At 39.3% G+C, this 24,737-nt stretch overlaps 2 protein-coding genes across 3 annotated transcripts; both read left to right on the top strand.

The window, feature by feature from the left end:
- Window positions 1-1,257: 1,257 nt before the first annotated feature.
- pyroxd1 (pyridine nucleotide-disulphide oxidoreductase domain 1) lies at window positions 1,258-7,492 on the top strand. 2 transcript variants are annotated; one of them, XM_079655291.1, is made up of 13 exons: window positions 1,258-1,558; window positions 1,671-1,751; window positions 1,942-2,061; window positions 2,430-2,558; window positions 3,105-3,178; window positions 3,262-3,458; window positions 3,554-3,651; window positions 3,807-3,909; window positions 4,002-4,114; window positions 4,913-5,035; window positions 5,457-5,594; window positions 6,073-6,162; window positions 6,969-7,492. In XM_079655291.1, the coding sequence occupies exons 1-13, from the start codon at window positions 1,481-1,483 to the stop codon at window positions 7,125-7,127; spliced, it is 1,503 nt and encodes a 500-aa protein (XP_079511417.1). In that variant the 5' UTR covers window positions 1,258-1,480; the 3' UTR covers window positions 7,128-7,492. The 2 variants fall into 2 exon arrangements, with proteins under 2 accessions (XP_079511417.1, XP_079511416.1); XM_079655290.1 differs by having other exon boundaries at window positions 3,999-4,114.
- A 1,761-nt stretch (window positions 7,493-9,253) lies between these two features.
- Window positions 9,254-23,510, top strand: etnk1 (ethanolamine kinase 1). The gene is made up of 8 exons (XM_079655720.1): window positions 9,254-9,570; window positions 11,189-11,448; window positions 11,875-12,015; window positions 14,635-14,777; window positions 18,976-19,059; window positions 19,141-19,301; window positions 20,539-20,612; window positions 20,841-23,510. The coding sequence occupies exons 1-8, from the start codon at window positions 9,424-9,426 to the stop codon at window positions 20,911-20,913; spliced, it is 1,083 nt and encodes a 360-aa protein (XP_079511846.1). The 5' UTR covers window positions 9,254-9,423; the 3' UTR covers window positions 20,914-23,510.
- Window positions 23,511-24,737: the final 1,227 nt, after the last annotated feature.

Below are 24,737 nucleotides of genomic sequence, written 5' to 3'. Positions count from 1 at the left end.
TCCAGAAAAAAAAGAGCAATTTTTATCAATGACAAAATAAAAAATATGTTGCATAAATGAAATACAGTGTTCTTAATGTATGAGCAAACACCATTACCCAAATTCCTTTATATGTGTGATCACAGTGCTGTATCCAATGTAGTCATGTGCTCTGTAGAGGTTATTCAGGGTAACCTAATGAAAATCAAGAGGGTAGGTATGACGCACAGCATTAACCCGTGTTTGATTACCAGTGACCTAATCATCTCAGACACTGACATAAATACTCCCATGGATGGTGAACAACGGCATAAAAGGTTTTTCAAAAATAGAACAAGTGCCGGCTTTTGCTGATGAATCCAAAAACAATGGAGCCATTATCGCCCAAACGCCCTGCAGAGAATGGGGATCGTGTCAAGATCTGTCACTTACTTCATGTAAAACCACAAATGGCACTGTGCTTCAACTGTTATCCGGTGGTGAGTTGTTTATCACTGCAGTAATGACGGAGGATGAATGTTTTGATGGAATTTTAGATATGATTTGCAACCACATTAATCTCTGACATTAAAGATACAATGGAGATCCAAATATAAACATAACAAAGGACTGTAACCTGCTCCCACTTAATTGATATACAGGTCCTTTAATGCATAGACTAGAACTAGACACCAACATATGTTCTTATGTTAGCAATGACATAATATGCTGCTATTGTCAAATGTTACTCTCACATATGCACTCACACTTTGCTCTCCTAGATGCAAATAAACACTGTACAGCAACATATTAAATTATGCATTAAGTATTAGTACATAATTATTTGTTACTGTACACTTATGTTCCAATCACCTACAAGCTAATTGACTTTATATTTTCCCTTGATGCCTTTTTTATGAGAGGAAGTGAACGCTGTTTAATTGCTGTTTTTTTTTAAAAAGGTGGCCCATACTTTAATTATTTTTTGACCAATATAAATGTATGATTTTATAAATAAGACAATCGGGAAATGATAATTAAAGGTAGAGGTAAAACAGGTAATACTTGTCTGTGATTTTACACTGCAGATATGTAGTATAGGCCTACTGTTAATCACAGCAAAATACTTAATTCTGTTAGTGTTAACAAATAATTACATGGAACATCTGGATCCTTAAACTGAACATGCTTCATGGATTTACATTTGACATCTGGTATTTAATCTGGTGCCTTCAGTCAAGTGTACTGCAAGATTTGCGTTTGAAAACGTTTCCTGCTGCTTGCCGTAGTTAATTGTAAACAAGGAAGTTACGCTCTGGTTGGCATGTGCAAAAGAAGAATGTGGTCAGCTAGCTATCACAACAATTTACTAAGAGCATTTTAGCATGATAGCCAATTGCCAATAGGTTTTTTAAATGTTTACCAACGTCTCCATGCAGAGAGAAATCTAATATAGCAACCATTTACACATCAAATGCAAAAGGAGCTAGTGTTAGCTAGTTAGCATTAGCTTAGCCAAAGAATGGCCAATAGAAAAGAGAAAACATTTAGGTTTATAATTGTAGGAGGCGGCATCGCGGGTGTCACATGTGTTGAGCAGGTGAATATGAATTTGTGTAGGTGTCTACAAAATAAATATATTAACCATAGGCTTTATTACTTTAATGCATTCAATGTAGGAACTTAACATTAAACTTAATTTTTATCGACAGCTGTCATCACAGATTCCGTCAGCTGACGTTGCTCTGATCACAGCAAGCCCCCATATCAAGACCGTGACAAACTACAGACAGGTCAGGATGATGATGATGATGATGATGACGACGACCTTTACAACACATATTGTTTATGTACACTAACAGCTGACATGGTTGCTTCCTTGGTGTCCCAGCCAATTCATGCATCACCAAAAAATAATATAAAGAAAATGTCAATCAAAGGCCATTCTCCTTATCTTGCACCCTTTCTTTTGGCTTGGCAAAGGTTTCCAAGACACTGGAAGAGTTTGATGTTGAGGAACAACCATCCAGTGTTTTGGAGGAGAAGTTTCCCAACTTGACTGTCATCCACTCTGCTGTCAAATCCCTTCACACACGGTCACATGTAAGTAGCTTTTTTGGAGTGTGTAATGGTAATAAGAAGTTGTATCTGGTTGGATTTGCTTTATTAGATAACAAGAACAATATGTCTATGTAACTGTAACTTAAGCCACACATGCTGTTATTCCAGATTAGTTGTTTACTTATTAAAATGTATTAACAATACAATTCAGACAGTGATTTCTTGCACTACATCTCAACATAAGGTGTATTTATCTGTCTACTATCGCCACCTTGTGGACATGAGGTTACAGCATGTGATCTAATCCAACTAGTTTGTGAAAAGAAATATTATTTTTCAAAAGGAGATATTAATAGCTAAGCTGGATGTGAGAACGATTCACTATTTCCTTTTCTTCTTTCTATTCTCAGTCTTTGGAAACTACAGATGGCCGGTTTTTTGGTTATGAGAAGCTGTGTATCTGCGGCGGGGGAAGACCTAAGCTCCTAACCCAGGAAAACCCTTACGTCCTGGGGATACGGGACACAGACAGCGCCCAGGTACAACCCCATCACTCTGGATGCTTCTATTTTCATCGACATGCAGGTCTGAACTAATAAGGAAGTTCTTACAAAAGCAAGGAGCAGTTTGAAATTGAACAAAGAAAAGATTTGCCATTTTCTTATTTCTGTGATGTTTCTGCTATGAAACAGTCATTTCTAGAACACTGTTTACAAAGGTTCATCCAGTAACATTTCAACAACTGCTGCTGTCTTTATTGTTATCAGTTTTCAAAAATGAGGGCAATAAAAACCTGCATACAGTTGTACAATGTAATAATACACGCTTATTATCTGGTGTGTTTAATGATTCATGTAGTTGTTTTAAATGTCTTTCTACTTATTGTATTAGTTGCGTTGTTTCTGTTTTGGTGTTCTTGTGAATGTTTTTGTCCTCAGTGGTGAAGACCGATCATACTGCCTGATTAAATTAAATTATATTAATCTCAGCAATTGAATGCAGTAAGATGAAAACACAAGTCAGAAGTTACATAACAACAGCAAAAAACGTGATGCTTAACATTTTTCGCTGTTTATTTGTTTCAGGAGTTACAGAAGCGGTTATCCAAGGCAAAGAGAATCGTTGTTGTTGGCAATGGAGGGATTGCACTGGAATTAGTGTAAGTGAACTATGATCGAAATACTGAAAACCAAAAAACCAATGTGTACGTTTCTCCTGAATGAGAGTGCATGTTCTGCACAGGTATGAAGTGGAGGGTTGTGAGGTGATCTGGGCAGTGAAGGACAAGGCCATAGGGAACACCTTCTTTGACGCGGGGGCCGCACAGTTCCTCATCCCATCTCTGGAGGCTGACAAACCAGAAAAAGACGCTCCCTGTAAGAGACCTCGCTACACCACGGAGGAACCAGCGCCTGGAGGATCTCACACCTTCACAGCAGGTCTATCTTAGGTTTATTCCCTACATGTGGATTTCTCTTCTTCTCTTTTCGTAGAATCTTTCCGACCGACATAAACATTTAATGTGTGTTTTCAGATAGAAATGCGCGAAGGCAAGGTTCTAGTTCTACAGAGGCTGGCAGTGCCCTCGGCCCAGACTGGCATGAAGGGATAGTTCTTCAAGGTTCAGAGCAGGTGAGATAGTGTGTTTATCTTTGATATTGAGAGCCTCTGTGGGATTCCTAAAGCATGGATCAGCTTGGGAGGTCTATACGTGTAGATATGTCCTTCTGCTTTGTGATACCTTCCTCCTTTTCTCCTCCACCTCCTTTCCCTGCCGGTGTGTTCAGGGGACCCGCAGAGTTTCACTGGAATATCAGTGTGAGGTGGATAAGATCTTCACCTCTGAGGAGCTGCTCAATTCCCCTCCGCAAACACTCGGACATGAGAATGGTGAGAAGCAGACAAGCTGCTGCTCCATCTGAACTCTGACTCATCCTTCCCTTTTATGTGTCACTTTTCAACTTTTTCTCTCCTCTCAGTAGGATCCTGGCCAGTTTACATCAAACTGACCAACGGTAAAACGTTTGGCTGTGATTTTGTTGTCAGCGCCACCGGTGTCGTGCCAAACACTGAGCCATTTCTCCATGGCAACAATGTAAGTAAACTCATATATGACAAATAAATACGATTTGCTTTGAAGGTTCTCAGATTCAAGTAAATCCTTCTGTTTCTTACCATCATATGGTCACATAACTGTACAGCTAGTAACTAAAGCACAACAAATGGCAACAAAGAGTATTAGCTCTGCCATTGTGAACAGGACCATGTCTTGAAAATAATTGCAAGGGTAGGCTAGTTATGAAAGAGAAATTAGAAAGAATTAGCCTTTTATTTTGGCTAACACTACAAGTCTGCATCTTTTAGTACACCATATTGGATGTTAAGTGAAGCAGTTGGGTGTTAAGACCTCTAGGTGTCAACAAAGGAGAGGTTTTCTTTTATCACTCTTGTTTTAAAGCGATTTCACCCCAAAATATAAATACAAATTTATATATTTTTAACTGCAGTGCAATTTATCACTCTATATTGTTTTGATGAGGGTTGCCAAGTGTTATTCTCGCTGTCTGATCATCATTTCTTGAAAGAGACAAAGCTGTTACATTTCTTTAATGTATTTTTGGTGCTTCCGGCTCCAAAAGCTGAATCCAGATAGATTGATAGCACTAAAGGTAAAAGGAACACAATTGTAGATTTTTGGGTGAATTGTCCCTATAAGCTTGAGTTCCCGATGAAAGGCTTTCCCTATGTACAGCCACCTTATCAAAATGAATATATGTTTTACATCAAATACTTTGCATATTGCTTTGTGTCTCCTTTTTCTCATTATAAAGTATTAGTCATATATTTGGTATGAATTACTCTTTTTTCTTCTTTTCGGTTTTACCTTTTTTAGTTTGCTCTGGCAGAGGATGGGGGCCTGCAGGTAGATGATCACATGATGACGTCAGAGCGAGACGTGTATGCTGCAGGAGACGTGTGCACTGCATGCTGGGAACACAGCCCGATGTGGCAGCAGGTAAACGATCAAGTCATTAGCCAGTTCAGCCGATACTAGTTGTAAAGATGCCATCTGAAAATGATACTGATATATTTCAAGTATCATCAGTTTTCCCATACTGCTCGAAATTCGATACCAACCAATGTTATTTGATTCAGTTCTGTTCATTCAAAAAGTATATAGCTCTACAAATTAAAATGAGCAATGGGAAAATAGGGCCAGACATAAATGGTTGCATTCAGCACCACTACACTGCACCTGGCAGTTTGTCCTGAATCTCGTCAGTGTAGGTTTCAGTTCCCATGGCATTGGCAGGAGAGCTAAATATAACTATGTTTCACCAAGGCGTTAGATAAGTCTTGAAACGGCTGAAAAGTTGAAAAAGAGTGTTATAATTTCACCTAAACATTTGAAAGAGTTGTTTCTGTGCTGTGTGCAGATGCGTTTGTGGACGCAGGCCCGTCAGATGGGCTGGTACGCCGGGCGCTGCATGGCGGCACAAGTCCTGTCAGAACCAATAGAACTGGACTTCTGCTTCGAACTCTTCTCACACATTACCAAATTCTTCAACTACAAGGTAGGTAACTTTCCACTGCAGGGGAGTGCATGTGTTGAAATAATGACTCAATGTTAATCATCTACCCTACAAATTATAACCATTACTTTTAAGGTGGTTCAAGGTCCCTTCAAAAGTCTTAGTGCTCAATTCAGATATAGTTTGGCTTTTTACATATTTTTCTTTCCAATGTGGCCAATATCAGATTACACTGTGAACTGGTCACTCTAAAGAATGCCACTCACTTGCACTACATTGTCTTACTGTACAGAAGAACACATGTACGCCTTTAAAGATAGCATTTCTTTTTATTTTTAAGGTAATGTGTAAAAAAAAAAACACCTACAAAGTGGCCTGAATCAGAGTTGAAAAGGTTATATCTGATTTGGCTGACTTTTGCCTTCAGTCTGAATATTGGCCTCTGTTTCCTCTTGTTCCTACCTCTAGGCTCATTCCCACTGTGCATTTAAACAACTTCCTCTCTGCTGGTCATTCACAGGTGGTCCTGCTGGGGAAGTTTAATGGACAGGGGCTGGGGTCTGACCAAGAGCTGCTGGTCCGCTGTACCAAAGGCCTGGAGTATGTCAAGGTGATACTTAAGAGAAAAACAGTATACTTTTTCTATTGGTTGTTAATGTACATACATGCCTGAAATGTAAGCAGTTATCTCTGTGAACAAAAGTTAACATATGAATGCAGATTCCAGAATTTATTTGTGTTATTTGCATTATTCTTGTTTCTTTTTGTGGGCCATTTGAATTGCTGATTTGTCAATAATACTTTCAAAAGTAGAATAGGATGGGTAAATGTGGACAAAGCCATTTTTTTCAACATTCAATCTCACAACCCATTGGATATTGTCTGCCGATGATTTAGCTTATTTTGTTATATTAGTGTTAGCTTGTAAACTCGCTACTTGTGAAACAATCCACTCCATTCTTGTCTCTTGAATTGCTGAACGGACTGTAAATAATGACTGCCACAAAAAAGAATAAGTCCTTAAATTGTATACCAGCATGCCACACAGAAACCCTCAAAATAAAGGCCCTTGCTTCCAAAGTCGTATCGTCATCAGACCTACAGCTGATGTGTTACGCCATTATGGAATCACATGCTTTTTGGATGCTGTTAGACATTCCTGTGGCACCAAATGCCACCAGGAAGTTTTTCCGTTTTAGTGATTGTCGCTGTGTGAAAGAAACTACTGTTTTTCTGTGGATATGGTCTAATGCTGCTATTGAGCCAGAGGCAAAACAGGATCAGCTGTTCTTTCCAAATTGTAGATACACTGTAGATCTATTTTCTCATGCCATCAAACTGATTTCACCCACTATTGGAAAAATCAACATTTGTGATTTAATTTTAACACAATTTACCGCTGTATTCCTGTTCCAGGTCGTTCTCAGTGGAGGTCGGATGGTGGGAGCCGTGCTAATCGGGGAAACGGACCTGGAGGAGACCTTTGAAAACCTGATCCTCAACGAGATGGATCTGACCCCCTATGGAGAGGAGCTGCTGAACCCTAACATTGATATAGAGGACTACTTTGATTAGGCATGAGAGGAAAGAAAAGAATTTCGAAAGACTTGCGAAGGAAAATGCATTCTATCATGTCAGATTTAGTCCGTTTCTTTTTTTTTTATTGCCGAGGGAAGTAGTTTTCTGATGAAGTAGCAATGATCTTAATTTTATTAAGACCCTTGTAAATGTAAGAATTATTTTTGCTTTAAAATAAATTATTTTCAAAACCAAGAGTACTCAATTAGAACTTGAGTGATGTTTTAAAAAAAACGTTTTCATTTATTCGTAGCATGAATGCAAATCCATCACTTGTGGCAGGAATTAGAAACTTAATCCACAAAGAAAGTGATACGTTGAGGAAAATATGGCATTGAATAAAGATAATGTTTTTGTTGCTATGTTGTCTAAGTGACTCTTGATCAAATATCAACCTCAACTACGGCTCCTCCTGTGCCTCAGCAACCATTGTAACAAAATACATTATCAGGCACACATAATGCGGTCTATTGTTCCTCGGATATGCTGCTCTTGGAGATGTTGCTATTCGAAAATCCCCTTTTAAAGGGACAAGAAACGATAGACGAAAAGTGAAAAGAGTCATCTCCACAATGAGAATTTAAATGACTAAAACAGGTTAAACACGCATTTCTACTTTTTGGTTTGCCTGTAGATTTGCATTTATAGATGTTTGTTTTTTGGGTCAGTGATTCACCGGCATACACCTGCCCACAATAATTTAGCTGCTTCTATTGGCTGATAAAGGTTGTTATGGCAACCTTGTGTTTTTACTAGCTGAGCATTATGTGACCTACGAGGCCTAATAGTAATTAGGGGACATGCTCCCTTATTTAGAACCTTTGCAAAAGTAGCCAAAAGAGAGTAAAGAAAGGCAGTAAACATGAATAAAAACACCCCTTTACTAAAGAGACACTAAAGGTAGGACAACACCCTACACACCTCCCACCTGGAAGTGTGAACCTGTGTGGGTGGAGAACAGGCATTGTTTACAAGAGTCAACGCTGCCCCATGGTGGCACATGTATCAAGATCAAATTAAAATCCCTGATGGATATGGAGGATGGACCATTCGTGCAATGAAATCCCTTGTAATGTTTTACACAGTGTGTTACCAAGCAACTCGTCAGACCTGGCATGGATTGCGTGCCAGCGTGAAACAGATATTACACGGCTGAACTGGCTAATGGTCAAGATGGAAATACACCACCATTGTTATGAAGTATATTTAGATTTATATATTTAGAGGGGCTCGGCTATGGGGAATCTTTGGGGGTGTTTCCTCTAGTGTACTTTTTATAAACCTAGTTAGGGTTGCATATATGTTTTTGCAAGTTGAAATTAACCTGAATCCTTGTTGTAAAGATTATTGGTTTGAATTATACATGGCATGCAGTAACTCTACATTATTTTAATGAATAATGTGGAATTAAAGATATCATAGACGAGATACAATGGCACGATGAGCCCACAGAAAGAAACAGCTTGGATTGTCTTTGATAGATAACATGTTCTTATCCTCTGTCATTCAGACTATAACTATAAATCAATTAATTATTAGTTATCTTAATGTGCAATGCAATGAGGAATAAAACAATTGGGTAAAGGGTAGAGCTTTAACCATAGACGGCTTTAACTCAGCAGAATCCTTAGGCCCACAACCACTAATAGGAACATAAATGAATTGCGTTCACAGAAAACCTTAGCTTTTTCCTTTACCGCTAAAACCTCAATTGTGTGTGTATGAGACTAGCAAACCGAATTAATGTGAGCTAAAATGTATCTATCCTCTATGTTTAACATTTTAAATATTTCGTTCGTGACAAAAAACTCATCTAATTTAAGTAGATTACGGATGTGACGTCAGAAGCGTAGTGGGTTTGCAGTGAATGCTCGTGTATATCCACCAACGTATTGCGAATGGAATAATAACTGAGAAGAATTTCGAGTTATATGTTCAATTCATTATCGTGTGTGCCTTCTCAGTAGATTCATTTTGTTTGTCATGTGTGTTTATCATTGCAAAAGCATAACGTTGCATCTTTACATGCTTTGAATAACTAAGCTCCGCCGACGGTGCCCGCTGACGCATTGATCACGCGCTTCCAGTGAGTCATTCGACTACCGGCATGCATTGCGAGAGCATTTTTTCTCTTGTGGGTGGGATTTTTTGAGAGGCGTTGCCGCACACACCGACGACTACAGCAATATATACCCAGCCTTCGTCAGATATTTTCATACATTCAGCATTTGGCTGCAGCGTACCGTACGGTTATCGTCAGAGTTTAAGATATTTCAAGAAATAAAGATAAGCAATGGCAAGCTACATTCACGTACCCGACGAGGCTCCCGCTGTGCCCAAAATAGATGTGACAGTTGACGAAAGCGACTACAGATCCGGAGCTCTGAAGCTGATCAAGGAGCTGAGACCGAGTTGGAAGCCATCCGAGGTCAAACTCAAGGTGCCGATTATTTATTGTATTGTATCATTTTACTGCACCGTAAGTCTGGTTAGTATGACATTTCCTTCAGCTTGTAAATACGCGCTAAGTTTGACATGATTTAGGTCATGGTAGTTTGGCCTGCTAACATCCGAGCGATTTTTTTAGACACTTGAATATCCTGGGTATATTTACTAGAGGGAGATTGAACATTTAAACCAAGCTTTTACAAAGAAGCATGAGCTTTTTACATTTATAATATATTGTGTATATGTATGTAATGTAATTTATCTAACCGTGCATATATGTATCTATGTACAGAGGATCAGAGTTTAACTGAATTTCCCTACGAGGATTAATAGAGGTCCATCTTATTTTATCTTCAATTCCAATTGTTGTGGTATCAAAAAAAGAAGCGATTTTAGCTAGCAACCTAGTCCCATATGACAACCTGAAGGTAGTTTATACTAATATATTCCTATGACACACCACACCAACTTTAATAATGACACCATATGCTAATGTTAATATCAAATAGCCGTTCACATCCACATTGTAAATCATTTCCATGGTATATTACTGCAGTCACCACACCCCCCCCCCCCCCCCTTTTTGCAATAGCATTCCTAACACTTGAGGATATGACCAGACAGCGGGAGCATCAAACCGCCTTTGACGCAGTTTGAAAAATTGGCATACAGGTTGACCTGGGTGTTATACATGAACTAAAATATGGAATTAAACAACTCCCAAAGGCCATTAACATGCAGGTATTTGTGTAGTTAGAGTAGAGGTGTGTCTGTCATCTTAATAGCCTACAGACAGTTATCATCATTCTGTGAGCTGTAGACACTTTCTGGAGTTTATGAGATTGGTTAGAGGGCTGAAGAAGTGTACATGGACTATTCCTGTAAACTTCTAGAAGAAACATGGTTGACAAATAGGTCTTGACACCTGACTACTTAATGTAATCCTGCAAGTGTCCTATTTGGTCTTCCAAAGTCAAACATTTTTAAGTGAGGCAACAGAAAATGGAACATTACGACCTTAACATAAAAATGTTTTAGGCGAAGTGTGAAGCATTACAGCCTGGGCAAACACCCAGACATATTTCCCTTACACTAAGAGAGAGAGGATCTGTGGCTCCACTTGGTAAACACGCTGGTCACATGCTTGCCTATATTCATCAATGGGGGGAGAAGTGGAAACTCAGCAAATGCCTGCCATAGCTTCACATGAAAAATAAAATTCCTCACCGTCCTGTTTTTCTCAGTCACTCCCTTATACAGCGAACAATTAGGGCTGGTATGTTAGCCCCCCTCCACCGCTCCCCAAAAATGTTCCCAGAATCATGGCAGACAGTCCAGTTTAAATCAACTCAGATGAGCCTTCTCTATTGCTACATTAATTCCTCTTTGCTTTAGTGTGGCTTGCCAGATACCGACTGCCCTCAGTAATTACGTAATAGTCAAAACAATGTAGGTTTTTATGCACAGTACTTAAATAGTAAAATGCGGAGGATGGTCCTACTGTTGTTCAACTGTAGGCGTGTATCTAGTAGTTGAACCATAGGACAAACAATGATTTGTTTTACCCCTGATTCACCTGTTCTCTGCTTTTCCCCTTTCTTTTTCTGCAGTTTTTCACAGATGGGATCACCAACAAGCTGCTGGGCTGCTACATTGGTGTATTCATGCAGGATGTGGTTCTGGTCCGTATATATGGCAACAAAACAGAATTGTTGGTTGACCGGGAAAATGAAGTGAAAAGTTTCAGAGTACTACATGCAAACCGCTGTGCCCCACACCTATACTGCACCTTCAACAATGGCCTTTGTTATGAATTTTTGCAAGGAACTGCCCTGGAACCTGAGCACATACGCAGCCCGCCTGTGTTCAGGTAAAAACTAAATATTGCTTTGTCATGCAGCAAGGTTCAGGTTTTTTTTTTCTTCCAACAAAGCCACCCGATCGTCACCTAAATCGGATGACAAGTCGTGTAGGCTTAACAGTTACACTAACACTAACAACCCCACCCTCACAAGATGTAAACAGCTGTCAGTCATTGCCTTAAAGTGCCTTTGAAAATGTAGGCCCAGCTGAAGAGAAATCTTTCAAGAATTGGTACAAATGACAACTTTTATATTCATAAATATAAAACCGTTTTAGAAAACTGACATTGCACAACTAGCAAGGCGACATGTGGAGATGTGGTAGATATATAGTGAACTTTCTTAAAATGTGAATTTTTGGTAGAATTTAGTCAACTTTTTCTTCTGATGCTCTACTTCAAATGCAAATGTTTCCTTTCTTTTCTATCTTGCAGCCTCATTGCCAAGCAGCTTGCTAAGTACCATGTCATCCACGCCCACAACGGCTGGGTGCCCCAGTCCGACCTGTGGGTGAAGATGGGCAAGTACTTCGCTCTCATCCCCAAATACCTCAAGGACCCTGAGAAGAACGCCAGGTGAGGCCACGTAAACATATTTTGCTCGCTAAACCTGCCTCAAAGGTCCTTACATACTTCAGAATCAAAAAACGGTTTATTGACGAGTAGGCATCACATACCAGACATTTGCTTTGGTCTAAACATAAACACAGTATGAGGAAATACGATGTAAGAAAAGGAGCAAAAATAAAACTGTTTAAAAAAAGAAAATGGTGTAAAGGTAAAAAACGTACAGAATACTCAGATGGAAGTACAGAGATTACACTATTAAAATGAACACGATTTGCTCACATCAAAGTAATGCATAGTGTTTATATAGGGTTATAAGCATTAGTAGGGCCATCTGTGAGCATCTGTCAACTCAGTGTCCAAAAATCCAGATTTTAGAGAGATGACCCAAACCCCTAAAACATATATTCTTCTTCTCCTCTGATTATTCCAATACAAAAATATTTTCACAACGTCATGGCCTTCTGAAATGAAGCGAGAGCGGTGGGAAAATGGTCGGCAATCACTGCTTTGTTTTAACGTATGCGTCATAACAACAGCTTGTAAATCCACAGCCATTGTTTTTTGTTTTTTTTTCCCATTTAAATTATTATGAATACCAAAGTCAGCTGGTAAGTTATTTCCTCTCTGGTAGGCACAGAAAGTATGTGCGTGTTTTCCGTTGTGAAATGTATAGAACAATTTGTACAGTTCATGACTCCCTGAACATTTATCCGCAGGTTTTTTTAATTCGCTATAGATAGATAAATAACCTTTGAGTCGCAGCAATTAAACTATAGAGATATAAAAACAAAGAAAGGGAGAACAACTCTTTCAAAAGTAGTATAGCGATTCAAATATACATTTGGATTCAAAAGAAATGAGATTGTTGAACAGATTATGACTAGTTAAAAGCTCATGGCTGGCCTGTTGACTATTTCTGTTATCTCCACGTGCATCTGTGTCCTCTTTTATTAGCTTGGGCAGTGACGCAGCCCAAGAGTTTCCGTTATCAAGGGTAGATATCCAGCACGTCTGAGTACGTTTGTGGAATTCCTTTCATGCTCTCGGCAGGTGGGAATTCACATTCAAGTTTTAGGATTCCTGGAAGGAGAGTTAACACAACAGGGCGAATGTCAATAAGCATGATGCGTCAACAAGTAGCAGCCTGCTTTCGTCTGGCATCATGCAAATAGACAAACCTTGTAATTATACCTTTATCCAAAACATTTTATGACCTTTGTTCCGGGTGTTAGTGTTGACACAAAACAATCCAGTCCAATTGAGTTTAGACTATTTGGGGCCCTTTGGCTCCATTGAGTCTTCCTTGTTTGACCTTTGTGTTTGCAATAACGACAACCTTTGTATATTTTGGCACTCAAAATAAATCCATAACAAGCGCTGACTTAGCAGTCAGTAGATTTCCGAGGAGGTTCCCAAATTCTTCTCCAGTAGGACTCCGATGAGGGTGTTGCACTTCTTTTTTTTTTTGGGGTGTTTTGTTTCTTTTCGTTAACCGTCAAGTGGGAAATAAGTATTTTTTTGTGTTTCTCTTAGTATACTAAGATACTGTTGTGTTTGGCTGTGAAACATTTTTTTATTATGAAGGGCAGACCATCGATTTGTATTTATTTTGTTTTTTTAGAAGGGGGCAGGTCACGTAAGATTGTCTTCTTCTCCCTGCTCCTTTTCACTCAATGGTGTTTTGGTAGTTTAGTTTAGTTTTTATTAGGATCCCCATTAGCACTAGCATGAGCATTGGCTATTCTTCCTGGGGTCCTCATGTTGGCAATTATTGTATATTTGGTTTTGCTTACCATGAGCGGGACAAATAAAAATGAAATGAAATGAATAAGACTCAGGACACCCACAACATCCGAAAAGTCAATGTATGTGAAACAAAAACAACGGAAAGGTTTTAGACAGCTCGGCATGTGGCTCTTAACCACGAGTATCGAAACCTAACCTTTTCTATTTTGTGTCACACACTGTTTGTTTATCATCTGCCGCTGTCTCATGATCATATCCTGGTACAACAAAATGTTAGCATCGCAAAGGCAATCCCTTATTTGCATAAAACAAATGGAATTTGACAAGGAAATAGATGTGAGTAGTTGCCAGTAGCACTGTGCATGAGCAAAGTGTTAAACATTGTGAAACTAATTTTAGAAATACATTCTTCCTTAGGCAGGACATGTAGTTGCTGATAAGCTGTAGTGAGGATTTAAGTCAAAGTATTGTATTCTAGTAGTAACATTGGAAGGATTTCAATCACCTTTTTATTTATATCATACTTTTGAGAAATGTTCCCCGTCTGCTAAAATTGGGTTTCTATCAGACAGCTGTTGTCACACTAAATTGAGAAGATCTAAGCTTCTCTTGGCAGTAGAACTATTCATCAGTAGTTTGTTCACTCTATAAAGTGTCTGTTGTACAATAGAAATCCATTCTGGCTATAACTTAGTAAATATATTCAATCGTAGGCCGTGATGTATATGTCATTAACTATTATATACCCATTCTTCTATTGTGGGGGAGTCGGAAAGCAGCCTGTGCTAAGTGAAGTTTACTTTTTACAAGCAGTGATCCAAACTATGAATTAAAGTCCCCTAACACCCCCCTCTCTTCCTCTGTGCCCCCCCCCCCCAGGTTGAGTATGGAGGTGCCCAGCCCACGGTGCCTCCGAGAAGAGCTGGTGTGGCTCCAGCAGAGCTTGTCTGTGCTGGGCTCCCCCGTAGTTCTCTGCCACAACGACCTTCTCTGCAAAAACATAATCTATAATGCGGAGGAAGGTGAGTATTAACTGCACAAGTGTAGTCAAAGACGTTACTGTGTGACTGAATTGTGTTGTAGTGTGAACTGCATTGGTCTCTGCGCTCAGGTAGGATTGCATTAACTGCACTTCCTCAACCCTAGCCTCACTCATTATCAGCATTTGCATAGGGCTGCCGGCGTAGAATTAGAACGGTGAGAAGAGACAAACCTGTTATTCAAATCTAGTTTCACTTTAGAGAGATTTTAAAATGGGTGAAATCTAATATATGTATGTTGATTGGAGGGTGTGTGTATCTGCTTCAAATACAAAAAGCACATTAAATCAAACAATCTGTTACTTATTTAACTTGACATTTAGGATTACAGTCATCCATACCTTTTTGATTAAATCCCAAAGCATTGTTCTGAATTAAAGGAGAATGGAAAGTTTATAATTTGGAATCCACTTGAAAAAACTGTTGTCTATTCTGTCTTTCTATTTCTTTGCTGAACCTAGAACAACAGTAATCAGCCTGAACAAACAATGCCATTACATCATACCACATACCAAGTTGTATTGACAGCACAAGTTTTTGGTGCTTTAGAAAATGTTTTTTTGGATGAAGATCAAGCACCCTCAGGGAAACGTGTACAAGTTTGCTTTAGCAGGCGGGGAAGAGACGAGAGTACCGGGTTTTATATGCATGTGGGAGGCGGGGTGGGGTGGTTTGAGAGTTGTCAGCCCCCTCGTCGGCTCGCGGCGAGGGGCGGGGCCCTTCTCACAGCTCCTTGTGTCTAGCCTTTCTCCCATAGGAATGACAGCCGAGGCTGTGGCTGCCCTGCGCCGCCCTGCCCTGGGGAGGCAATGGAGAGAGACAAACCTCACGCTCAGGCGGCTTTGAGGGCCCTCGCATAGTCTGCCCTCTGCTCAGGCTAATCGGGATGAGTTCATGGCAGCAGTAGGAGCCACGTTACTACCTATTACCCTCCAATGCTACTCGAGTTTTCCCTCTGACAGTACAGAGGCTACGTACATTGCTGGTTATTACACTAATGTTTTTTTTAAGGTTTGCACTTTGAGTCACTCTGAGCACCAGCCAAATGCCTAAAGTGTCAAGCTACTTCTTGCTCCTTACTCCGCAATTTCCACTCCATAGCATCAGTATGGATCACTGGGCAGACCGTATCAGCGGAAGAATGTGTCTGGCGATATTCTTTATATTTTTTATCAGCGACAAATCCCGTCAAAAAGACCGAAACCAACATTGAATTGATCAGATTAACATATTAATGTATGGCCTGTGTAGTCAAAACCCTATCTATAGCTTATCCCTCCGTGATAACAGCCCCATTGTTGTCGGCAACAGTGAGCCACAGTTCACTGGGTGACATGATTGATGCAGTTTATTTTGATCCAATACTGAAATAGTCAATAGATCCACTGTTTACTCATGCTTAAGCCTTTTTTGTGACCCCATTTTGAGAGATTTGTCTTGACGAGGGGTGAGTGGAGTTGTTATTGAGAGCCGCAGACAGGCCGGGACAGTTGGAAAGTAATAAAAGACGTACAAAAAGCCTTGTTGGTTTTGGTATTTTCATGGGTTTTGTTGTTATTATTTAGAATATCATCAGCTTTATCCCTTGAAGCGGAAACATGCTTCTGCAAAAATGCTTTGACCTCAGCACACAGACAAATATATTTTCTAGGACGCCTGCAGAATCTGATTTGAATTGTGGTTTTGCAAATCAACTAATTGCTGACTTTAATACCGATTTCATTCGATTTTGCGCCAACACCCAGATCTCCCTAAATGATTGGAAATCCAATTGTAACTAACACAGGGAGCTGCGAATGTGTTGCACATTAGTTGTATTCCTCGCACAACATGTTAAAGCTTGTGCCTTTGTTCATACTTTGCAGACTTGCTGAATCATGTTTCAGGCTTCAATAAGGACAGCTGAAGTCATTGTTTTAGACATAATGAAGATTACAAGCCAGAATCAAAAGGAATGTTCCCTTATGACGGTAACTCTAGTTTAATCACATTATATATTAAGCCTGCGAAAAGACCACTCCTACCAACGCCCTAATGAAGTCTATGACTTGAATTCCAGTTGCTGCATTTGTTGCTGCGCTCTATACCATCTACACTGTGCAAACTCACATCCTCATTCTCAAAACAGAGTAGGCACGAAAAAAAACTGAATAGATACCAGGCTGCTTCCTGTCACTTCTCAGCTGTAGTTGAAATGTCTTGTCTGCCAAGCGCGACACCAAAAGTCCACCACTTCCTCTATTGATAGAAACATAAACAAGTAGGGGAATCTCCAAAATATGTCTTAGTTTTCCCAAAACATGCTAAAATGTTCCAATAGACTCTCAACAAGTGCTCTTTTCTTTCCTTCTCTCTTTTTGTCTCTCTTTACTGTGTCACGGGCTGCTTTAGTTTCCCTGCCCCTCTCACTTTACTCTGTTTGCATAGAAAAATAAATCTGCGCTCATTTTACCAAGAGGCCGAAAGGAAGCCTCTAAAAAGACTCTGTCATTGGCAGAAGCTGCAGAGGTGTCACGCTGTTGGGTTCACAGTGGACCAATGGGAAGGGAGTATTGGAGGGGTGTGTTGTGAGAACTGGGAAGTGAGGTTTGCATGTATGAAGGGGGGGAGGGTTGCAGCAGGGCCTGATATTTTTCGACACTGAGCGTGGGAGCAAGAATGGATAAAAAAAAAAAGACGAATATGTCCGTGTGAGAGTGAGCATGTGTGAGAGATGTGTTTGCCCCAACCTTTTCATCTGCTGCACAGGGGGGGCTATAGCCACTGCCCGGAGGTGTTCAGTTGTGTCCCGCTAGGACCTACACGCCACCTGGTAACCCACCTCAAAGTGTCTTTCTCTGTAGTCCAGCACCACCTCAAAACTTAATATTCCATATGTTAAGCCAAAGTAATTAGCCAAAAACCAAGAGTGGAGACATTGGAATAAATGTATTGTTGGTTAAAGTTATATTTAGTATTTGTTTATATCTCTGTAACAACCGGGCTTTTTAAAAGTAAGGGTTTGTATTTTGAGATCCACCGCCACCATTTTTTAAAAACCCCACTTCTCTCTTTGTTAACGTCAACGCTTCATTAAGTTGCTAGCCTACAAATGCAATCAACACATTCTTTGAGCCCAAATTTTGATCTAAATGTTTGAAGCGACACTTCTTGAAAATATCCGAGAAGAATTTGAAGCATTCAAGTGGACCGTGGGTTGACATCAAGAAGTATGGGACCCTCGTAAACTTTATAAGACTGTAAAAAAAACCTTTTAAATGGGTGCGGCTCCAGAGTTTAGCGCATATGTAGGAGCTCTTGTTATTGATGACTTCATCGCCTGTCGTGAGTCAACACAGATGAAAAGAAAGCGTGTATCAAACAGTGTGTTGCTTAACATTTGCTTTGGCAGCTAACAATACTTTTCTACACTCCACGTTAACCTCTATTTTACCGCCTATCTCCCTTTTCTTTCTTTGCACTCATGCCCCCATGTCTTACACACATAAGCATTGGCTATCTCCCCTTCATTTTATGCATGGATAAAAAGCAAAAATAATGTTCTCCTTTTTTTACTCTAGTTTGTTTGTATGCCTGCCATGTGTTGCATCAGTATTTGCACATTTCCATCTCTGCTAATGTTTGCCTGCTGCTTATTTTGTAGAAAAAAAAGGTGACAAGTGGGTTAGAAGTAAATCTAATCTGTTTACTAAGATATCATTGGAGATTGAATGCTTAACCTCCATGAAGATATCTTGTTGGGTATGCTGTCCCACACTTAGACCTCCTATTCTGAATACATGGATTGACTCTGACTTGCTTTAATCTTAGCAGCATGATTGTTCTCATCCTTAACAGCATTATAGTGCACGTTACATATCATTATGTAATTTTGCATTATCCAATGATACTTACAATAAGCTCGTGAATGGTTTTGAATCAGTTTGTCGGAAGTTATTTAGTCAAATACTTCTTAAGTGTATATGTGTCTTTTTCATTTCCTGTACAGTCTACCTTTCCTCAAAATGCAAGCTCTTACCCCTTGCCCGACGTTAGCCTACTAGCCAATCGGACAGGAAATAAGTTAGAGTGTAAAATGAAAACCCTTGACATTCTGAGTTATAAAAGGGAAAACACGTCATAATCATTTGATGTCTTCTTCCCGTGTCTCTTGTCTAAACAACGCTGCTTCTCTCTCCAGGCCATGTAAAGTTCATTGACTACGAGTACGCTGGGTACAATTACCAAGCCTACGACATTGGGAACCATTTCAACGAGTTTGCTGGTGAGTTGTGGATAATGTAGGAAAAAGTTGCAGGTATACAATGTTTACGGAGTGTTTAACCTGCGTGTTTATGGGTTGCAGGTCTGAATGAGGTGGATTATAGTCACTACCCTCAGCGGGCCTTCCAGCTAGAGTGGCTGCGCTCCTACCTGGAGGCCTTTAAGGAGAATAAAGGCCAGGGCAGCGTGGTGACCGACAGAGAGGTGGACACTCTTTACGTCCAAGTCAACAAATTTGCCCTGGTAAGCAATGTATTAAACATGCAATATTATATTAAGAACCGTATAGGGTTACACTAGAGCACATCTGCACCTGACTAGCATTGAGGTCATGTCTCGATTTTCAAGTTGGGGCTGTATCAGAATCAGAAGGACTTTTTTTATCCCGTGTGAAATAAGACTGATAGTTGTTGCATTTTAGAATGAAATAAAATATTATAATTTAAAAAAGGAGAACAAATGAGCAATACAAATATTAAATAAAATAACATCTTATAAACATAATAATAAAATTAAAATATATTAATACATTATTATAAAAAAATAATATGGGGCTGGGGAAAATGTTTGAAGAAATCCATTCCTGTAAGAATTGTTATCTTTTAAGTTTCTGAATTTATTCACAACTTAAAAAAAATAATAATTAAATGTTATTTTTCTGCAAAATTAACCTAGAAATTGCTACTGGTGGACAGTTTTCGTACAAACCATGTCATTATTATGGGTTTCTTACAGTTTTATTTTGTGTACAATTCAAGTCACTGAGAAAAATGAATAAATGTAGTGTTAAGTTTGCCTAAAGAATATTGCAATAAGTTGATACAACTTTTTCAAATTTGAAAACGACATAATATTTTAGACACCATACTCTGCTTCATGCTTCAAGTAAAAATAAACTGAGGGTCAAAATCACATCATGAGATACTACGGAGGAAAACTACTGTAGGCTATTTTAAGTCCTAAACTATTTTGTTATGTTGCCTCTTAGCTAAGCCTCTCTGGTTGGCAGTGCCTCTTTAAACAGTTAGCTAATAATTATTATGGTCAAGGAAATGGTCAAAGAATTGAAACCAAACCCTTGTGGAGCACAGTAAGTGCCCTGAGGCCTGCTGCCAGGGGTGTTGGGTCAGCAAACAGGAATTACAGTGTGGTGTTGGATCACCTGCACTACCTGCTGATGAGAGATGGATGTTTGTGATGATTGGCCAGCATATGGGAGGCTCTCTTAATGACTTGTTACCCTTCTAAGGCTCTGCGTTCTCCCCTGAGCCTCACTCTGCCTTGTTTACTGTAAGGAGGGAAAGAGGGCAGTGTGGAGGATGGGCAAGAGAAGCATTTGTGTTTCTGTGTCAGCTATTTGGTGTTGTTGCCATAGGGCTTCTGCTGGCTGTGTGCCATATTGGGTAATTAGAAACACGTTTTCCTTCACAGTACATGCTTATCTTTTGTTTCTCTCTTTCTCTTTCTCCTCTGTGTCTAGGCATCTCATTTCTTCTGGGGTCTCTGGGCACTGATTCAGGCCAAGGTCTCCACCATCGACTTTGATTTCTTGGGGTAAGTTTACATCTTAAAATAAATCCTCATGCATTCCTTATCAGCAGGCAGTTTGTTTAGCCAAGCAGATCTAGTTATTTTAATCATATCATATGTGTAAGAACAAACTGTGAAGCATTCAAGTTGATATAATTTGCGTCATCTCAGTCTGATATTTGTGCACATAGCTAACGTGTCGGGTACATTTTTTATCTTACCGCTGATGCCACTTCTCTCTGTTTGTCCTAGATATGCAGTCCTGCGCTTCAACCAGTACTTCAAGATGAAACTGGAGGTGGCTTCGCTAAACTTACCCGAATAAAATCCCCCACCCACTCATCTTCTTCTCCTCCTGCTCTTCCTCCCTTCCTACCTGCTCTGGGCTTCACATGTCGACTGCAGAACGCCCTGAGGGGGTCCTTTGTAGGGAAGAACCAGACTGAGAGTCAATCCTGCTCGGTGCCTACAGTCCCCTTCACGTGTCCTTATCTCTAGAGATTGGATGGACCACAGGCTTTTCCATCCTCTGCTGTCACACCTTTGTTAACCGGCAGCCCATATCATTTGTGGGCACGTGTGAAGTACAGATTTAAGACTACTGCTACAATGTGAAGCCCACACGGCCAAATGTGTTAAATTATTCTAATTTAAATTGGGATATCAATTTGATATATATATATCATTTACTTGTAGGCAGCTATTCTTGTAGCTCAAATCACCAGACAGAGGTGGAATGTCACGTTATTCAAAACATTGGTAACCACTTCCATGACTGACAGGTGGCCCAAACACTAACCTTGCCAGGTTTGCCTGGAGACACCTTCCTCATATGTGCAGCAATGGGAAAAACGCTTGAGGGCCAGCCCTGCTAACGACCAAATTTATTACAAAGTGAAAGCAACATAAAGCCTGCTTTGTTTGCTGAAGCACCGAGATGAAGGAAAAAATGAAATGCCAACTTGGAAAGGCCAGTGATGTCTCTTAATGCCATGTGATATGAGCCAAATCATTTGAAAAACGTGTGGCCTGTCTTGTGACTTTTGTTTTTACCCTTATTTTCCTCAGCAGACTATGGGCATGGGGTGGTATGCCAGACTAGCCGTGTTGTCATTGTCTCTGTGAAGTTTGGTGAGGGTGTGTGTGTGTTTTGACTTTCTGGACTGAAGGTAGAAACATTGAGTTGTAGGAGAGCCTATAGTGTTTACGTCTAACCTCTTCCTTGAGTTGTACTCGAGCAGGGTTTTGACTTGAGGGAGTTTTCCACTGTTATGTACGTTTCATGTTTTGACACTTGGCGAAATCTAATCGGGAAGAGCTTGCATCTCACTGTAATTTGAACATTCCATGTTCATAACTCTAGATAGGGATTTGGTTAAGTTAGCAGTGTCGGGGACTGTATTCCCTCTGACTTAGACGTGCTTTACTAAACAAGACCAAACCATTATATTGTTTGCTCTGTGTCAGGGAACGTTAAGGAATCATCTTTAAAATAAAAATAAAAAACACTCCTGTCCAATTTCAAGGACATTTTATACACTTGTAGACCAGTCTTCATTCAAGTATGTATTAAGATGAGTGTGATATGGTCTTATGGAGTCCAATGTTGAGGGTATGTTGAAAAGTCGAAATTGGGCGAAAAAGAAAGTAGAGTATGTTGGTTACACACTTCTGTGTTGAGTTTAAAACAATGAAATGAAAGTCAGCTGTTAGTGCAACCTGAGGGAGAAGAAAATCATCTGTTGGACAAAGAAAGTAACGGCTGTTCTTGATATTTACTTTCACTTACATGTTTTTTTTTTTTTTTAAATGAGCTTTAGTAGGTCTTTTAAAAAAAAACCTGAAAAACAAGTTCAACTCTTGGTTACAAGCCTACACCAAAGTGCTGACATATGTTTTTTGCTTGTACATAATGCACAATGTATCATTTTTTCAATGTAACACAAAGAGAATTAGAAACGGTTATATATAGACTTTTTATACTTGTTGTTAAGGCAGAGGTCTTTGAGTATGTGGATGTTTGCTGATGCAATGGCAGATGAATCTTTGACAAATATATATATATTTAAAAAAGAATTACAAAATGTGAGTGACGCACTTCAAACCTGAACAATGTGTCGAAAAACGTTTTCTTGTTTACTCCCAAAAGTGTTTCGAATATTTCAAAAATAGCATGTTTGCCCAATTGCTCTCTGCTGTTACATCTTTGCAAAGCACCGTAAAGAGACAATTACTGACAAGACCGGATTGTCCAAGTCTCATGTTCACACTAGTCTGCCGGTGTGCCTGTGAAAGCTCTTATTTTATACTTAAAAGTTTGAAGGCCTATCTCTTTTCTTCTGTCTTTAATTTGGTGTTTTGTTTTTCATGCAGGTGAATTTACATGAAGGGAGTGTTTTCACAAGTTATTGGTTTAATATGTGTTGGAGGAAAATGTGGTCTGTGAAAGATAGTTTTCTGTTGGTTAGAACACTGTCAGACCACATTTACCATTAACACGCTTAAATTAACGTGTATCCAAGATGACTGTCACATAATTCAAACGTTCTACATTTCTAAAATCAAACGGCTGAAATATTTCCTAAAGGCTTATTTTCCCCTCTTTCTGAAACATCCATCATGCATAGGTCATCTCAGTGTGCTAATAATATGAACCTCCACTACTATTTAACATTGTACAAAAGGCTGTCCTGAAAGCCCTCTGGCCACTTCATCTTATGTTTATATGTACAGTAAACCCATGTAATATTATCTTTGCTTGTTATCAAATGTGAATGAATGTACATAGAGCGAGTTCTTTTTTTCTAAAAGTTGCATTAAGGTAAATAGGTAAATAGTTGCCTGCAGGTAAGAGGTGATATTAAAAACCTGACATTTTCAATACTGTAAACATGCTTTGAAAATAAAGTTTATTTACCCTTATCCGTGTTTTTTTTTCATTTTGTGTCTGTTGGGTCTGTCTTTGATGCTGCTTAATCAGTCTATAAAATAAAATATGTGGGATTTTTTTTTTTAGCATATACTTTTATTTAAAATTGCACTGCAACATTAAAAACATGTTAGCCCCATGTTATTTTAATATATAAAAATCATCATATCCAGTGCCCAGGAGAGCTAATCCAAAGACCTCATCACACCTCCTCTTCATCCCATCTCCTCATCAAATCCAGATCTTCATCATCACCAGTGTCTAGACCGCAGGGAGGGAGGGTTTCCTATATGCTAACGGTTGCATTTACCCCTTTGGATATATACGATTCCAGGATCGGGGTCTAATCGCCAAAGACTTCACATTTATCATATGGCGCATGTGTCAAATGTTCTTTAAACAAAATGAAGTCTCTCCTGATTGAAATGTAACTCAGCCTTAATTGAGTGAAACAGCACCCCTTTGTGGTAATGGCATGTAAGTATACCACAGGAAGAAAAGTTGAAGGAAAGAGAAAGGCCTCCAAACAGCAGTAGTACAGAATGTTTCTTAACAAAAAAGTGATCCCCGTATTTTGACCTTTGGCTTCTCATAGGACGAAAATCAAAGGTGACATTAAAAACCACTTGTTACATTTAGGCAGGGGTAGAAGAAGATCTTGTACAAGTAGAAAATACCAGTCTATAAATACTTTGTTACAATTAAAAGTCCTGCATTGCAGATGTTACTCAAGAAAAAGCATTTGCATCAATATATTAAGTACCAGAAATATTGGCATAATTTTATTGGCAGAAGTATTGGCCTTTTCTAATAATACCTATACAATGTTTGGATTAACTTATTTAACTAATTGTTGATGTTTTCATGTGTTTATCACAAAACACATAAAGTCTTATTTAAATGTTGATTATATTTCACATCACTAATCAAATTCTGCAAAGTAACTAAAGGTATACGATTACTGAAGTGGAGTAAAAGTACACGATTAATGTCTGAATTGTAGTGGGCTAGAATTACTAAGTAGACATTTTTTTAATTAAGTAGTGTAGTTAGCTACTTTACACCACTGAATTTACAGTAGGTGATTATAGTGAATGCTAGCGTACCCACGATTTACTGGGTCACGTGACCCTTGTAATTAACGAAATCAGTTTCACCTGTGTGCTGAATGTTTTGCTAGTTGGAGCAGCGATGGAGAAAGTGAATGAGTCACAATACGT

The sequence above is a fragment of the Notothenia rossii genome (genome assembly GCF_949606895.1).
Source record: "Notothenia rossii genome assembly, chromosome: 10".
Lineage (NCBI taxonomy): Eukaryota > Metazoa > Chordata > Actinopteri > Perciformes > Nototheniidae > Notothenia > Notothenia rossii.
This window is presented reverse-complemented; position numbering and strand designations above follow the sequence as displayed.